This window comes from Thamnophis elegans, chromosome 10, assembly GCF_009769535.1.
Source record: "Thamnophis elegans isolate rThaEle1 chromosome 10, rThaEle1.pri, whole genome shotgun sequence".
Lineage (NCBI taxonomy): Eukaryota > Metazoa > Chordata > Lepidosauria > Squamata > Colubridae > Thamnophis > Thamnophis elegans.
In genome coordinates, this window is record NC_045550.1 from 62709329 (window position 1) to 62728653 (window position 19325).

The 19325-nt window shown below is 42.0% G+C and overlaps 1 protein-coding gene across 1 annotated transcript in view; it reads right to left on the reverse strand.

Moving 5' to 3' along the window:
• Positions 1-8459, reverse strand: part of LOC116513722 (probable guanine nucleotide exchange factor MCF2L2) — a 73620-nt gene extending 65161 nt beyond the window's left edge. Inside the window, exon 1 of the mRNA XM_032224905.1 lies at positions 8281-8459. Coding sequence (XP_032080796.1) covers positions 8281-8359 — 79 coding nt within the window. The 5' untranslated portion in view covers positions 8360-8459. The remainder of the gene's footprint in view (positions 1-8280) is intronic.
• Between the last annotated feature and the right edge of the window lie 10866 nt (positions 8460-19325).

The following is a 19325-nucleotide window of genomic DNA, read 5'->3' on the forward strand; positions in this document are numbered from 1 at the left end:
CCATGCCCACCAAGCCACGCCCACCAAGCCACACCATGCCCACCAAGCCATGCCCACATAACCAGTAGTAAAAAAAAAACGGATTTCACCACTGCTCCAGATCCTGTGGAAGGCAAAAAACCCGCCGCCTCCCTGACATGGTGCAGGAGGCTGGCTAGGCCATGCCCACCATGGCCACGCCCACCCAGCAACCGGGCAGAGAACTGAAATCTTTGAAGTCCACCCCTGGCACTTAAGAACTGTGGCAATAAAAGTTGTAAAAGCAGGAGCAACTCATTTAGCAACCACTTTGCTCAGCAATGGAAATTCTGGCCTCCATTGTGGTCACAAGTGGAGGACTACCATTATTCTTGAATGGCAATGCAGGTGGTCCTCAACTTACGATGGTTCACCGAGTGACCGTTCAAAATTACAACAGCATGACTGGTTTTCACACTTGTAACTGTTACAGCATCCCCACAATCACGTAACTTACATTCGGATGGTTGCTAACTGACTCACATTTATGACGGTTCCAGTGCCCCACAGTCGCGTTACCATCTTTTGCGACATTCTGACAAACAAAGTCAATGGGGGAAGCCAGAGTCACTTAACACAACCGTGTCACTAATTTAACAATTGCAGTGATTCACTTAACAAATGTGGCAAGAAAAGTCATTAAATGGGGCAAAGCTCACTTAGCGCATTTTTCACTTAGCAACATAAATTCTGGGCTCAATTATGGTCGTACGTCGAGGACTACCTGTATTCTAATTTGCCTAAAGGTAAAGGTTCCCCTCGCACATATGTGCTAGTCGTTCCTGACTCTAGGGGGCGGTGCTCATCTCCGTTTCAAAGCCAAAGAGCCAGCGCTGTCCGAAGACGTCTCCGTAGTCATGTGGCAGGCATGACTAAATGCTGAAGACGCACGGAAGGCTGTTACCAGGGGTGAAATCCAAAAGGTTCTTACAGGTTCTGGAGAACCAGTAGCCGACATTTTGAGTAGTTCAGAGAACCGGCAAATGCCACCACTGGCTGGCCCCAGAGTGGGGTGGGATTTTGCAATATCCTTCCCCTGCCACTCCTACCAAGCCACGCCCACAGAACCAGTAGTAAAAAAATTGAATTTCACCACTGGCTATTACTGTCCCACCAAAGGTGGTCCCTATTTTTCTACTTGCATTTTTACATGCTTCCAAACTGCTAGGTTGGCAGAAGCTGGGACAAGTAACAGGAGCTCACTCCGTTACGTGGCACAAGGGATTCGAACCACTAAACTGCCAACCTTTCTGATTGACAAGCTCAGCATCTTAGCCACTGAGCCGCCATGTCCCTTACATTCTAATTTGCCTAACAGTTGGAAAAACCTCTTTTCCGAACTTCTGGACCAGGAGTCTCCAACCTTGGCAGACTTCAACTCCCAGAATTCCCAAGCCAGCAAAGTAAAGCTGGCTGGGGAATTCTGGGAGTTGAAGTCCGCCAGGCTTAAAGTTGCCAAAGTTGGAGACCCCTGCTCTGGACAATGACCATGGGTGATACAATCACAAACCTATCCTAGCTATGTGTACTTCTTATCAAAATCATCTTCTTAGAGAGTTCCTAATGCAGGAAAATATGAGCCAAGGTGGTTCAAATTAATATGGGTTTATTGTGTGCTAACACTCCCTACAAGAATCTGAATTACTAACAGTCAAAGCAAATTGGCGGTAGATAAGAGTCAATGGCATTCAAAATGAGCTGGACTTAGATCTCTCGTGGGCGTGAAGGGACCTGAGAGTGACCCCTTCCTCGGGCTCAGCCTGGTCCTCTTCTACAGAACTACCAAAAAAAGAGACCGAGCCCTCCACTAATATGGAAAGACATAAAACTAGTTTCTTTGGGTTTCTGAAAGCAAAATCTTCCCAGTTACCATAATTGGAGTAGATTACACAGTAATCATTTTGTTCACTTTATATGATTTAATAACTTTGTGATATATAGGCAGTCCTCAACTTACAACCACAACTAAGCCCAATTTTTTATGTTGTGAAGTGAGAAGTTTGTTAAGTGGGTTTTGCCCCATCTTACAACTTGGTTTATTAACCTAAAACCATGATTGTTAGGGTCACTTTACTAAATGCCTACCTACTTTCTTACAGGCCCCTCTTCATTTCCCACTTTGTCTGGATAAAACAAAGGAAACATTTACTGCTTTGAAAACCTATGTTAGATAATGTATTGAAAGAAGGAAGCTTTTACTTAAAGTTTGCAATGGAGCTTAGTTGAATGAAGTTTCCAAGAAGGTTTTTGTTTAGGGCGAGTGGCTGGCTTGGATAAAACTGCACAATATAAAGTCCCTGAAAAACCACGGTTTAATTTCTACTTGCAACTACTAATTGCTGAAAACCCCCAACAGGGCAAAATAATCTAAGGAGGAAGCTGTGGCAATATAATTCCTCCAGCCCTTTCAATGCTTATGCGGTGATAATAATCCCCTTTTATGGCTGACAAATAATGTAACCAAAGAGTGTGGGAAGAGACTGAATGCAAACATGGGTTTGGCTTTTTTTTTTTTGCACCTGCCTCATGGCTTGAAGCTGGGAAAAAGCTTGACAGTGGATAGTGGGAGACCTCAATCTATTCTTCCCCAATATTCAGAAGTAGTTGGAACAATAGCAGAAAGCAAGAAAGATTAGCCCTTGCCAAACACATTTTGTCTAATCTTTTTTCTTAAGAAATGTGCTCAACAATGCTGGTCAAGGCATTATTACCAAGGCCTTACCAAGGCATTATAAAGTGGTATTAATACTTCACGTGATCTTGATTCTATCCCTCTGTTTATGCAGCCTAGAACTGTGTTGGCTTTTTTGGCAGCTGCTGCACACTGCTGGCTCATATTTAAATGGTTGTCCACTAGGACTCCAAGATCCCTCTCTCAGTTACTACTATCGAGCAAAGTACCACCTATACTGTACCTGTGCATTTCATTTTTGTTGCCTAAATGTAGAACCTTACTCTTTTCACCATTGAATTTCATTTTCTTAGATAGGGCCCAATGTTCACGTTTGTCAAGATCCTTCTGTATCTTGAGCCTGTCTTCTGGAGTGTTGGCTATTCCTGCCAGCTTGGTGTCATCTGAAAATTTGATGAGTTCCCCATTTATTCCCTCATCCAAATCATTGATGATGATGAAGAGTACTGGGCCTAAAACAGAGCCTTGGGGTAATCCACTGCATACTTCCCTCCATGTAGATGGAGTTCCATTGAGGGCTACACGTTGAGTGCGGTTGGTCAGGGAGTTACGAATCCATCTGGTGGTGATGCTGTCTAACCCACATTCTTCTACTTTATCTAGTAGTAGGTTATGGTCTACCTTATCAAATGCCTTACTGAAGTCCAAGTAAACTATATCAACGGCATTCCTCTGGTCCACTAATTTTGTTACTTTGTCAAAGAATGCAATAAGATTAGTCTGGCATGATCTGTTTTTGACAAACCCATGTTGGCTTTTGGCTATTACTTTGTTTGCTTCTAGGTGTTCGCTAATTCGTTACTTTATTATCTTTTCCAGAATCTTTCCTGGTATTGAGGTCAGGCTGATAGGTCTGTAGCCGGGATGGCGAACCTATGGCACGTGTGCCACAGGTGGCACGTGGAGCCATTTGTCATGGCAAGCGAGGCGTTGCCCTGTCAGCTGAGTTTAGCCTTTTAAAAAGTCACTTCCGGTTTGCTCGTAGGGTCATTTTTTGTCTTCCGGAGCCTTCAGGGAAGCCTCTGGAAGGTCCCTGAAGCCTCCGGAGGGCCTCCAGGGAGGAGGTGGGGGAGGCTGTTTTCACCCTCCCCAGGCTCCTATAAAGCCTCTGGAGCCTGGGGAGGGTGAAAAAAGCATGCAAAAATGGGGGGGGGGGAAGCACCTGTCATGTGCGCATGCGCACTGGGGGGCGTGCACATTGCATTGTGCTCTCCCCCTTATGGCATGCGAGCCAAAAAAGGTTCCCCATCGCTGGTCTATAGTGTCCTGGATCTATTTTTCCCCCCCTTTTTGGAAGATGGGAACTACATCAGCTCTTTTCCAGTCCTCTGGCAGTTCCCCAGTAGTCCAGGATCTCTGAAAGATTTAGTTCAGTGGTTCTGAGATCTCGTCTGCCAATTCCTTCAGAACCCCGGGGTGTAATCCATCCGGTCCTGGTGATTTGAACTCGTCTAGGGTAGACAGGTGCTCGCTTACCATTTTCTTCCCTATTTCAACGTGTGTTCCTAATCTGATTTTTGTGGTGCTGTTTTTGATAGGTTGGACTGTTTTATCCCTTTGTGTAAAAACAGATGCAAAACAGGAGTTAAATAGTTCTGCTTTCTCCCTGTTGCTTGTCACCTTCTTGCCACTTTCTCCCAGCAATGGACCAATTGTTTCCTTAACCTTTTTCTTGTTTTTAACATGTTGGAAGAAGCTTTTTTGTTTTTTTTTTACTTTTGTGGCAAGCCTTTCTTCATTGTGAGCCTTAGCTTTCCTTACTTCATCTTTACAGGCTCAGGCTATTTGCTATTTGCTGATATTCTCCCTTAGTTATTATCCCTAGTAATAACTAAGTGATAATAATCCCTAGTGATAACCCTAATGATAATAAGGCATACAGCAGAACAAAATAAAATCCAATAAAATCCAACCTCAGCCACTGGAAATCAAATGGATGACTTGGAAATTTGAGGATTTAAAAAATGACCTAGAAGTCTAGAAGTTAGGGGGAAAGTGCAGTATGATGATTAATAGAAAGAAAGAGGGAAGCCCCCCACCCTGAAGAATGAAATATTTTGAGAAATATTTTTTAAAAAGGCAGAATATTATATTTCCCCAAAGGAGAAATGGAGAAACATATTTTTAGAAACAAGAAGCAGTCCCCAGTCTTCCTTAATAGCCCACAGCAGATGCCAGCATTTAAGGAGCTAATTGAAAGAAGAAGCTCTAGATGGCTCCATTCATAGGCAAAGCAAATACTGCCAGCAGAACCCATTCAAGACGGAATATATTGAAACTCCTTGCAGCAAAGCTTGACAGCGGACAAAAGCAGAATGGTAGGATTTAGAACAAGCAGCCCCTCCCCCAAGATCGAACACAGGATGAAAGCCATTAGCCACAATAGGAATTGCCCAACTCCCTTTCAGAAAACAAGTCCCTTCATTGCACAAACCCCCAGAACAGTTAAAGCTTCAAAGATCCATCCACTCATTCAACCATTTGGTCAGCTGCCCCAGAACCACATACGATTGGTGGCTCTGTTTCATCAATAAACCAACTTTCTTTCCAATCAGCCTCCATATTGTTTCCAGCTTCCAGCGTGGAACTGAACCAGATGGATTTTCCTTCCAGCAGCACAATGGTATTTTTTCTCTTTTTCTCTTGTCTTTCTATCTCTTACTTTCTAGTTTTTGTTTTGCTCATTTTTCCAAATTGAAAAAGTGTGTGTGTGTGTGTGTGTGTGTGTGTATAACAACTGCAGTGATCCACTTAACAACTGTGGCAAGTAATGTAAAATGGAGCAAAATTCACTTAACAACTGTCTTAACAACAATGTGAAAATATTTACAGACCCCTCGCATCCTGGACATAAATTGTTTTAACTCCTACCCTCAAAACGATGCTATAGAGCACTGCATATCAAGACAACTAGACACAAGAACAGTGTGCCATCACTCTGCTAAACAAATAATTCACTCACCACTGTCAAACTATTCACTAAGGCTGCATTACTATTAGTCTGCCATCACTCTGCTAAACAAATAATTCACTCACCACTGTCAAACTATTCACTAAGGCTGCATTATTATTCGTCTGCCATCACTCTGCTAAACAAATCATTCACTCACCACTGTCAAACTATTCACTAAGGCTGCATTACTATTAGTCTGCCATCACTCTGCTAAACAAATAATTCACTCACCACTGTCAAACTATTCACTAAGGCTGCATTATTATTCGTCTGCCATCACTCTGCTAAACAAATCATTCACTCACCACTGTCAAACTATTCACTAAGGCTGCATTACTATTAGTCTGCCATCACTCTGCTAAACAAATCATTCACTCACCACTGTCAAACTATTCACTAAGGCTGCATTACTATTAGTCTTCTCGTAATTCCTATCACCTATCTCCTACCACTTATGACTGTATGACTTTAACTTTGTTGCTTTTATCCTTACGATTTGTATTGATATTGTTTCTTGATTGTTTATTTGTGCCTTATGATTCTTGACTAATGTATCTTGTCTTTTTATGCACACTGAGAGCTTATGAATCAAAGACCAATAAAGAATTCTATTCTATTCTATTCTTGCTCAGCAACAAAAATCTTGAGCTCAAATGGGTTTACAAGTTGAGAACTCCTTGTCATAAGGGAGAAGATATATCAGTGGCCTTCTTTTGCTGGCAATCCACTGTTTTTTATTTACTTATCACTTATTATTCTTATTTATATTTATTTATTATTTACGAATCACATTTAGATGGAAGCTTCTCTCAGACAAAGCAGCTCTTTGAGGGAAATGGGTCGCCACATCAACTTTTAAGAGAAACATAAGATGAAAAACGCCTCTCATAGGAATTGCAGGGCTAGGCTTTCCCAACAAATCTCCAAGCTAATTTAACGTAATTAGGCCCAAATTGCAGCAGTCAGCAGTGGCTAGAATCCAGGTGTGTGATATTCCACGGTAAATTGCCACCTTGACCTCACTGGCAAGAAAGACACGGAGGAGAAATCGAATGCTCTCCCATTTTGAGGAAAGAAGGAATTGTCCAGGAATTTCAGGTGTGTATTTAAGACTTGTGAACTTAAACTCCCAGAATTCTCCAGCTAGCATGCTAGCTGGGGAATTCTGGGAGCTGAAGTCCACGGGTCTTAAAGTCACAAAGTCTGGGAAACACTGCTCTATAGCAGAAACATTTTAACCAAATCATAGAATTAGCAAATAATGTTAATTTCTGACACATACACACCCCTCATTTTATGCACTTAGCGGAGACACAAGGAAGCACACACACATACACACACATTTACACCACCTCTTCTGGCTGGAATTGGAGCATTTTCCAACTCAGCAGTTCTTTTAAGATGCCACCCATAGCACAGCTGTCTTTTCAATGAGTCAACAGTTTTACGAAGGAGCTTCGCCAACCAAAGTGTCCCCATTCATTGGATTAAGGGACTGACCAAGCCAAAAAATCCTGGCCTGACTATATTCCTGCTTCTGTTGCAGACAAGGCATTGATGGTGGAAAGGCTCACCTGTGGGGAGGTGGGAGGCCCAGAGTGGCTTTTTACCTCCCTTCCTCTCCCCAGCTGATTTCTTTTTTGCCTTCCAGAATGTATCAGTGGAAAGGGGAAGGAGGGAGGCGATTTCATTCAAAACCAGGGAGAACAGCAATTCCTCTTGGATCATTAAAACACACACACACACACACACACACCAACATCATCCCAAGCTTGCTGAGAACACCCCCCCCCCAAGAAATCATGAATCAATTCCAACTTGGAAAATAATAATATTAATAATAGTGATGATGATGATGATAATGATGATGATGTACCTAGGATGCTGGCAGCACCCCCTATGAACCATTAGCACCAGTCAATGGTATTTGTGATGCATTTTTGACTGTTCAGTTGACTGAGTTTCATGTTTAATGAATAAAAGAGATATAATAATAATAATAATAATAATAATAATAATAATAATAGTTAATAGGTCCTTGGTTAGGATTGGAGCTGTTGAGTTACCAACCAGCCCCAAAGGCTGTGAATCTCACCAAAGATATAGTAATAGTAATAGTAATAGTAATAGTAGTAGTAGTAGTAGTAGTAATAATAATAATAATAATAATAATAATAATAATAATAATAATAATAATTGATACCTAGGATGCTGGCAACAACTCTTATCAACCATCAGCGCCAGTCAATGATATTTGTGATACATTTTTAAATGTTCAGTTGACTGAGTTTCATGTTTAATGAATAAAAGAGATATTATTATAATAATATTAATAAGGAATGAGCCAGCTTGGGCCAACATTCAGCAGGCAGAAAAATGGAAACCCCTTTTGCCATGCAATAGATAAGATAGATAGATTTCCCCCCATCTTTCCTTCCTCCCCAGATCCCCCCACCCTCCCCATCCGTAACACTGACATAAAAAAACCTTCCCCAACGTTACGGGCATCACCCAAGGCGAGAGGGCGGCGATTTCTCTCCCCCCCCCCCCGCAGGCCCCCACCCCAAAATCCCCCAAACGGGTTGGGGAAAGGAAGCCCAAGCGATGCCATCCTTACCCACATGGGTGATGACCGTTGCCAGGCGCTGGCTGAGTTCCCGATGCGACATTTCTTCTTCTTTCAGCCAGACCAGCATTTCACACGCCCGGGGACCGACGGCGCAGCCTCCAAGACCGAGCCCCGCAACCTTGTCTCCAAAGACGCCTTGCCGGAGAGAGGAGGCAGCTCCGACGCGGGGACAATGCCGCTGCCACTCCCACCGCGACACACACACACACACACACACAAGCCTGCCGGGTCGCACCTGCCTTTTTTTTTTTTTTTTTTACTTAGCGCGGGCGGCTCTCGTAACGTCCCCCGCGGCGATGCTCGTCCGCCCGCGTCCGCCGGCAAGGTCGTCGCCAGAGGCGCCGTGCATTTTGGACGCCGCCCGCCGGTCCCGAATCCCCGAATCCCGGCGCCGCTAATGGGCCAGTGGCGGCTGCTGCTGCTGCTCCCGTATTTCTCCCCCTCTCCGCTCTTTGGCTCGCTCTGGCTGAAATGAGCGGAATCTACCCAGGGGTCTCCCGGCGCCTAACCCAGGAGAAACCATTCCCAGCTGCGCGGGGAAGCGAGGCTCACTGCCCCCCCCTCTTTTTTTTTTAAAAAAAATAATTTTTGAAAATAGAAATTGGTCCCTCAGGATGTTTTCTAGGCATCTTTTTTTCTCTCTCCCTCCTCAGACCCGGTTTCTTCTCCCTCCAGGAGTCCCGCCCCTCCCCCCTCCCTCCCGTTTGGCTTTCAAGAAACGGCGGTGGTTGTGGCCAGGCTGGGCGACTTGTGTGAAGACGCTGCAAATGGGTTTCCTGAGAGACGTGGCGGCGGAAAATAGGCAGTTGCTCTTCTATTACCTGGCCCATAATGACGAGGGACCTGCGTTCTTTATCTGTCCACAGGAGGGGCGGAAGGGGGGAGAAATTTCATGGGCCCAGGTCTGACAAACACATGCCCAGATAATCTATCTATCTATCTATCTATCTATCTATCTATCTATCTATCTATCTATCTATCTATCTATCTATCTATCTATCTATCTATCTATCTATCTATCTACCTACCTACCTACCTACCTACCTACCTACCTACCTACCTACCTACCTATCTATTTATCTATCTACTCTATCTACCTACCTACCATTTTCTTTCTATCTATCATTATCATCTATCTATCTATCTATCTATCATCTATCTATCTATCTATCTATCTATCTATCTATCTATCTATCTATCATCTCTATCTACCTACCTTCCGATCTATCTATCTATCTATCTATCTATCTATCTATCTATCTATCTATCTATCTATCTCTACCTACCTACCTATTTTCTTTCTTTCTTTCTATCTATCTACCTACCTACCTACCTACCATTTTCTATCTATCTATCTATCTATCTATCTATCTATCTATCTATCTATCTATCTATCTATCTATCTCTATTTACCTACCTACCTACCATTTTCTTTCTATCTGTCATCTATCTATCTATCTATCTATCTATCTATCTATCTATCTATCTATCTATCTATCTATCTCTACCTACCTACCTACCTACCTACCTATTTTCTATCTATCTATCTATCTATCTATCTATCTATCTATCTATCTATCTATCCATCCATACATACATACATACATACATACATACATACATACATACATACATACATACATCTATCATCTATCTATCTCTTTTTAAATTGAGATTGGGCAATCATTTGTTTGAAATGGTATAGAGTTTCCTGCCTGAGCAGGGGGTTGGAAGACCTCCCAAGACCTTCCCTCTTAGCCTGTTTATTTTACCTTAGCCCATTTTATCTAGTCAGTCAGTCTGTCTGTCTGTCTGTCTGTCTTTCTTTCTTTCTTTCTTTCTTTCTTTTTAAAAGAAGATTGGACAGCCATTTGTCGGAAATGGTACAGAGTTCCCTGCCTGAGCAGGGGCTTCTACTAGGAGACCTCCAATGTCCCTTCCAACTCTGTTAGCCAGTTTATCTTATCTTATCTTATCTTATCTTATCTATCTATCATTCATTCATTCATTCCTTTGAACTGTAATTCTGTTCAATCATTTTATTTGTCATTCAATCATTCTGTCTATCATTCTATATGATTTTATCATTCATTCTGTCATTGTTATCTAGCTATCATTCTTCCCATAATTTAATCATTCTGTATCTATTATTCAGTTATTGTATCTATTTATCTATCTATCCATCCTTCCTTCCATCCATCTAACCATCCATCTCTGATACGTCTACACTGCTCAACTCCAAAGCGTTCCAAACATTTATTTTCTTTTTAAAAGACATTTGATGGGCCTTCTGTTAAAGTTAAGCTACTTCACAGACACAGAACTGAAACACATCCTATCAGTATATGCACATATTAATTATTGCACAGTTTATAAAGGAGAAGATATCCAGAAAAATATGAGTTTATAAAGGGCAGAAGAGTTATCTCTCTTTTGCCTGATAAACTTTGTTCTTTCCCCTCTTGTTATATTGAAGAATATTTGGGGGCGAGAGCTAGTTTTCTTAAAAATTCAAGATGTGGTCCTGGCTGTGCAACCAAATATTATCATGCAGGAAGATGTCATAATGGGGCAGGTTTTTAATCCCATAATCCTGACCACTATTTTGATTAATTTGTGTATCTCCTTGAAGGCTCATGAACCCACCCACCCCAAATTTTAGCAATTAATCTCTGGGATGCAAAAGAGCCCGTCTCTACTTTCAATTTATAATTATTCCTGCAAATGAAAACAAAAATCATTATACAAAATACATAATCACAATACAGGAAGCACATCCTGGTAGGAAATGCAGCATCAGCAATAACAAGGATTAAAACCCTGTCCTGTTTTTCTAAGGCTGGAGAAATTCAAAGCAATTCACATACCTGTTTTGGATGGGTGACTGCAGCGTAATGCAGAATCCTTTTTATTCTACACGCCCAGCCTGACAACTTTCTGGCTAAAAATATTTCTGCTTCAGAACGACCATCTTGAGAACTATTGAAGAATATAGTGGCCACCTTGTTATAGTATTGGGTTTGTTTTTTTTTAAATACAGACACAGATCTTTCTGACAATGAATTCATCCTCTCCAGCTAAAGATTGGAGCTGAAATGTTGGAATGACTGTGTACAATAAGAAAGGCAATAATTGCTCTACATACAGAGGTGTGACCAAGGCAGTCAAAATGGCGACTTCATGATGTGTTTAAAACTCACTGAGTTTATATGTGCACAATGCATTCCGAAGCTTTTAAAGAAGAGGCTGGAATCAATTCCTTTATCCAAAGAATATATTTAATTTTGTTTCTATTTGGAAATCACTTCTGGATTTTTGTGCTTGTGATGAAACACGTCGTCCCCCCGAAACTTTGATTTTGTTTTTGCTGATTAGATAGATTTTCTGTCATAGAAATGGTTAGCATATACCCGTGATGGCGAACCTATGGCACGCATGCCACAGGTGGCACACAGACCCATTTCTTAGGGCACATGAGGCATTGCTCTGTCAGCTCCAGCATGCGCATGTGCGCGCTGGCCAGCTGATTTTGCCCATCATTTTTGCCCATTTTTTGCCCTTGGGGCTTCCCTGAAGCCTCCAGAGGGAGAAAAACGGCCCCACGGGAAACCTGGAAGTCCATTCTATAACTTCTGGTTTGTGCGTTGGGCCATTTTTCACCCTCCGAAGCCTCTGGAAAGAGAAAAATGGCCCAACATGCAAATAGGAAATCGGGCTGTTTTCAGCCTCCGGAGGACCTCTGAGGGGACAGGGGATGCCATTTTCACCTTCCCCAGGCTCCAGAGGTGGGTTCCCACCAGTCCGCACCAGTTCGGTAGAACCGGTTCGTCAAATCTACCGAACCGGTTAGAAGAGGTTCCACCAGTGGACCCGGAAAGCAGGCCACACCTACAGAAGAGGTTCCGAAATTTTTTGAAACCCACCATTCACATTCACACACACACACAGACAGACTCAAACACAGACTCACACAGAGAGAGAAAGAGAAAGAAAGGAAAAAAGAAATATATAAAAAAAGAAAAAGGAAAGAAAAAGTGAGAGAGATGAAAGAAAAAAAGGAAAAAGAGACAGAGAGACAAAAGGAAGGAGAGGGAGAGAGAGAGAGAGAGAGAGAGAGAGAGAGAAAACACATGGCTGGCAAGCCACTCCCAGCAGGTCACATGGCCGGCAAGCCACTCCCAGAAAGGAGGCCACACCCACAGAGTAGGTTCGAAAATTTTTTGAAACCCACCACTGCCAGGCTCCTATAAAGCCTCTGAAAAACAGACTTACCAGGCCCACCAGAAGACTCTAGAGCCTGGGGAGGGCGAAAAATGGGTCCACCGCGCCATCACATCCCAAAAGTGGGGGTCATGCGGGAGGTTGTCTATGCAGAATTATGGGTGTGGGCATGTGCGCGCACCCACCCACCCCACGCTCCTCTCACTTTTGGCACGCACTGGCAAAAAGGTTAGCCATCACTGACATATACTATTGTATCAAAGTAAAAAAGTTGAGGTTGTAAGTTATTATCACCACCTCTGGAGCTTTTGGATGCTCTTCAAGGGCAGCCCCATGTAGAGCATGTTGCAATAGTCAAGACGGAAAGTTGCTAGGGCATGAGTGACTGTGAGTAGGGCCAGGAAAGGGCGCAACTGGCGCACAACCCGCGATTGCACAAAGGCCCTCCTGGCCACAACCACCACCTGTTCTTCGAGCAGGAGTCGTGAGTCCAGAAAAACCCCTAGATTATGCACAGAGTCTGTTTGGGGTAGTGCCACCCCATCCAAGACCAAAGGTGGCAATTCTCCCTGAGCCAACGAATCCCAAACCCAGAGCCACTCCGTCTTGCAAGGGTTTAATTCAGAGGTGGGTTTCAAATTTTTTTAGAACCTCTTCTGTAGGTATGGCCTGCTTTGTGGGAGTGGCTTGCCGGCCATGTGACTGTGTGGGAGTGGCTTGTCAGCCATGTGACTGAGTGGGCATGGCCAACTTGTAAAATGTGATGAAACTCACCAACGTTCTTGCTTAGCAACCAAAATGTTGGCTCAGAAACTCTGGCATTTGAAGCACGCAAGCCTTAAAGCTGTCAAGTTACAAGACCCTTGCACCCCTAACCCTTTAGAAAAAAACCTCAGAGGTGTTCAAACTTGACAGCTTTAAGACGTGTGGACTTCAACTCCCAGAATTCCTCCACTTGCTCTTCATCTTGATGATGTGTAGACGGGCGGTGGGAGGGAGCTGGAACCGGTTCTAAACGGCACTGTAGATTTCTGGAACTTCCCCTATAGAAGAGGTTACAACTGGCAGGAACACTAGTTTAGTTTCAACCCGTTGCTCCCATCCAACCCCTAACAGCCTCCAGACACTGCGAGAGGGAGGACACAGCATCAGTTAACTCACGACTGGCCGAGACATACAGAATATACACTCTACCCGTCTCTGCAGTCTGGTGTCTAGCAGGCATCTTGGACCACAGCTCCCAAAATTCCACTGCCAATGTTAACAAAGAATTCTGGAAGTTGTAGTCTCAATACACCAGGAGGCCATGATGAACCACAACACTTTGAAAATACGAACTGCGAACAAATAGCCCTCGGCTTACAACTTCAGTTGGAATCAGAATGCCCATTGCTTATCAAGGCAGTTGTTAAGTAAGTCGTGCCTGGAACCTTTTTTTGCCATTGTTCCTAAGCGAATCACTTCAGTTGCTAATTATGTGGTCCTTAAGCATCCCCCATTGACTTGGCCTGTTGAAAGCTGACTGGGAGAGTCTCCATTGGCGATCACATGACCCCCAGTACTCTGCAATCATTGTAAATAAATGTTGGCTGTCAAGCACCCAAATTCTAATCACATGACGAAGGGATACTGCAACGGTCATAAATGTGAGGACCAATTGTAAGTCATTTTTTTAGTGCCATTGTCACTGCCAGAAATTGCTAAATGCTTGTAAGTTGAGGACTACATGTAAACAGAACATGGTGTTACAAAAAGCCAATCATATTTTGTGAGAATGATTTATGGCTAATTCTTTGGATAAACAAATTAACTTTATATGTATTGGTGCTCCCTGCGATACAAGGGAAATCCCGATTTAAGAATAAAGCCAACTGTTGAATGGCTGGTTGCCATTTCTAGAAATGGAGAAAAAGAGAAAAAGCACAAATCTTTAAAATGGGAGAACAATACCCAAAAGAGGAACTAAATTAGAGAAGACAGTGCAGATTACAGATGTCCAGAAGAAACTTCACGCTGAATATAGGCCTAGTTGCTGATTAATGGATCTCTTGGGTTTACAGATGCCTTACTAGATAATCAAATGGATATTATTTTTCTGATATAAGTTTGGAGTCCAGCTGGTATATTAGTTAACAGAATTACAAAGAGAAATAAATCAATAATGTAGTAATAAAACCTCCATTATATACTGCACGAGGGAAGCAGGCATAATTACTACAAAAATCTTAATGAGAAAGGAAGATTTATTGCTTTTGACCTCAACCTTTCAAACCCAAGGAAAAATGCATTATAAGATTAGGGTACAAGAGTTGGAATGGGGTTAAGGGGGATGCATTCAATATTTACAACCGTTCTTAATTTAGCAGAGAGGGTGAAATGCTGTTCTTAATTTAGCAGAGAGGGTGAAATGTACTTAATGTACATTTTAAAATCCACACACACACACCAATTTCATGAAAAAAATATTTCCAAGAAAAAAATCCTTCTGACATTAAGGACAGTCAAACAAATTCTTTTATTTATATTTATTAAGAGTTTTCATATGGTAAAAGATAAACCAAAATGAAAGGAAAAGAAAAAAAAGTCAAGAAAAAAAGGAAAAGGAAACTAAATTTAAGAAATATAAGTGATTTCCGGCCTTTTTTTCAACAGAATAACAGAGTCGGAAGGGATCTTAGAGGTCTTCTAGTCCAACCCCCTGCTCAAGCAGGAAATCCTATACTTTTTCAGACAAATCCAATCTTTTCTTAAAAACCTCCAGTAGGCTAGACGTTTCACTTATTAATTGTTCTGTCAGGAAATTTCTCCTTTGTTCTTGATAATTACATTCCTATTGTTCCTCTCCCATCTATTTTACAAATACTCTTACCCCCTATTTACTCCACATCTTTCTTGATCCTCAAATCCCAAAACCCTCAATTTAATTTATTTTCTTCTTTCAGAAAAAAACAACAATTCTACAAAATTTCCAGTCTATCCAAAAAGTTTCTGTAGTTTGCATACAGCCTGGAAAACAAATCCTGATCACTGTTTGTGATACATATTTATTTAAATAATCTGTTCCAATCAATTCTGCTCTGCCTTCCCATTTCGCTAGCTGTTCCAGTAACCTACATAATCATCCATTTCGATTGTAAAGTGAATATTGTAATAAAAAAATTTCTCAAATCGTCTGCTGTGGTTAAACTATATGAACGTTATAGCCCTGTTAACAATATCCACTTTTTAATACTACCATGGCCAACAGAATAAACCAAGCTTTAATAAAACCCCTTCTATTCCTGTAATAATGGAACTGCGTAAAATGTCTTGTGGAATGAAAGGAGCTAAATATTTTTTTTAAATAAAAGACTATTTTTAGATAGCTATAGTGCTCTATTTGAAGAAAAACATAGTTAATATTGCCTGTATACCCTTGAGGCAAGCTATATGCCCCATAAACTTAATTTATATTTCTGAAGCTTTTAAAACAACTCTCAGCCAAGAACAGAACATTGTTTTGATTTCTTCTTCTTCTTCTTCTTCTTCTTCTTCTTCTTCTTCTTCTTCTTCTTCTTCTTCTTCTTCTTCTTCCTCCTCCTCCTCCTCCTCCTCCTCCTCCTCCTCCTCCTCCTCTTCCTCTTCCTCTTCCTCTTCTATCTCCTCCACCAGAATTAATTAGGTATATAGCAGTATTTATACAATGTAAACTACTTACTACTGGCATTCAGGTTTGGTCCCCACGATGTAGAAAAGATGTGGAGACTCTGGAAAGAGTGCAGAGAAGAGCAACAAATATGATTAGGGGACTGGAGGCTAAAACATATGAAGAACAGTTGCAGGAACTGGGTATGTCTAGTTTAATGAAAAGAAGGACTAGGGGAGACATGATAGCAGTGTTCCAATATCTCAGGAGTTGCCACAAAGAAGAGGGAGTCAAACTATTCTCCAAGGCACCTGAGGGTAGAACAAGAAGCAATGGGTGGAAACTAATCAAAGAAAGAAGCAACATAGAACTGAGGATAAATTTCCTGACAGTTAGAACAATTAATCAGTGGAACAGCTTGCCTCCAGAAGTTGTGAATGCCCCAACATTGGAAGTCTTTAAGAAGATGTTGGATAGCCATCTGTCTGGAACGGTATAGGGTTTCCTGCCTAGGCAGAGGGTTGGACTAGAAGACCTCCAAGGTCCCTTCCAACTCTGCTATTGTCTTACTAACACTATAATAAGGTAGTCAACTTAACCCATTACAGATAAAGAAAAGTTAATATCAATGTTAACTATAATTCTGAGAGGTTAATGCACATAAAATTGCTTGAATTGTACATTGAAGCTAAGTAAGCCATACAATATTGTGAAAACGGACTATTTTGACTCCTATTAGAGCTGCCCCTGGGAGAGCATGTAAGAAGAAAGAGGTTGCCACATGATGTGGCTAGAGCAGTGGTGGGTTCCTAGCCGGTTTACTACTGGTTGGCTGAGAGAGGGCATTTTGCACACGCGTTGCTTGAACGTGCACCCAGCACATGTTGCTGCGCATGCGCAGTTTACTGAAAACTGTTCTGTGCATGCGCAGAAACATGCCGGTGACAGGAGAAGGGACCAGGGAACTGGTTCGGGGGCTTCACAGGCTATGGTCACTGTTGGTTCCATCAACCCTGGCCAGAAAACTATTATCAGTTCAGCCAAACTGATCCAAACTGGTAGGAACCCACCTCTGGGCTAGATGCAAGGGAGGGAGCCCTTCCTGATGCAAACTTGGCATTTAAAACCTGTCCACAGCAGAATAAAATTGGGTCCCATCATGTAGTAAATGGCTTTTAACAGATGACTTTGCCCCCCGCCCCCGCTGCTGTATCATATTTAGAATTATTTGATTTATTTAATGTAATTTAACTGTTTAATTTAATCACTTGTCAACAAAAAAGTATAATTTCTGAAGAACTGGAAAATCAAAAACTCCTGGATTAAGTTGTAATGATAAAAAGGATCCACCTGTACTTGATAATGTAAAAACCTAAATTTTAGGGATCTTAGTTTTCAAAATCTAGGAAGGTATAAATAACACTGACCCTTTGTTGTCCTTCACGCAGGATGGCCTAATTCAATATAGAACACTGCCCTTTTGTCCAATAATAGGAATAAAAACATTTCAAATTGCCCCAAACTGAATTACAGCTTTTCTTTTTCAGAAATGATGTTATTTGAGTTTGCAGGCTGCTTTTGATCAACTGTTGTTGCTATAGACACTCAGTCTGGGGTCAACCTTGCGCAATCATAGAGTTTCTTTTCCAACAATACTTCTATTGTCTGGCTGAATTGTGGGATTGCACTTTTGCTTGTTTGCTCAGTAATACAGGTGCAAAACATTTCATTTACAGAATCTGTCCAGTCTACCGTGCTAGCTAGCAGAGTAGTTTAAAATCTTTTGATTGAGTCCTGCTTGAGAGCCTCCAGACCTGACACCTTAGATATGGTATAAGTGTCAGGGCTACACAAATTCCTTACAATACAATACAATACAATACAATACAATACAATACAATACAATACAATACAATACAATACAATACAATACAATACAATAGCAGAGTTGGAAGGGACCTTGGAGGTCTTCTAGTCCAGCCCCCTGCCTAGGCAGGAAATCCTACACCATTTGAGACAAATGGCTATCCAACATCTTGTTAAAGACTTCCAGTGTTGGGGCATTCACAACTTCTGGAGGCAAGCTGTTCCACTGATTAATTGTTCTAACTGTCAGGAAATTTCTCCTCACTTCTAAATTGCTCCTCTCCTTGGTTAGTTTCCACCCATTGCTTCTTGTCCTACCCTCAGGTGCTTTGGAAAATAGTTTGACTCCCTCTTCTTTGTGGCAACCCCTGAGATATTGGAACACTGCTATCGTGTCTCCCCTGGTCCTTCTTTCTCTTAAACTAGACATACCCAGTTCCTGCAACCGTTCTTCATATGTTTTAGTCTCCAGTCCCCTAATCATCTTTGTTGCCCTTCTCTGCACTCTTTCCAGAGTCTCCACATCTTTTCTACATTGTGCCAACCAGAACTGAATGCAGTATACCAAGTGTGGCCTTACCAAGGCATTATAAAGTGGTATTAACACTTCACGTGATCTTGATTCTATCCCTCTATTTATGCAGCCTAGAACTGTGTTGGCTTTTTTGGCAGTTGCTGCACACTGCTGGCTCATATTTAAATGGTTGTCCACTAGGACTCCAAGATCCCTTTCACAGTTACTACTACTGAGCAAGGTACCACCTATACTGTACCTGTACCTGTGCATTTCATTTTTGTTTCCTTGTTAGGATATAAATAATTTTGGGACTTGTGGTTCCAAAACAATGTTGTGGGGAATGCAAAGAAAAACCTATTGCTGACATTATTGATTTTTAAGAACAGGCATTGTGTTTCACCATTTTCCTGCTTTGTTAGTTGCAAAGTGGGATTCGACCCATCGCAATCCCATGGACAACATTCCTCCAGGCCTTCCTGTCCTCTATCATCCTCTGTAATCCATTTAAGTTCACGTCTACTGCTTCGGTGACTCCAGCCAGCCACCTCCTTCTCTGTCCTCCCCTTCTTCTTTTGCCCTCAATCTTTCCCAGCATTAGGCTCTTCTCCAGGGTCCTTCCTTCTCATTAGGTGGCCAAAGTATTTGAGTTTCATCTTCAGGATCTGGCCTTCTAAAGAGCAGTCAGGGTTGATCTCCTCTAGGACTGACCGGTTGGATCGCCTTGCAGTCCAAGGGACTCACAGGAGTCTTCTCCAGCACCATAGTTCAAAGGCCTCAATTGTTTGGCACTCATCCTTTCTTGTG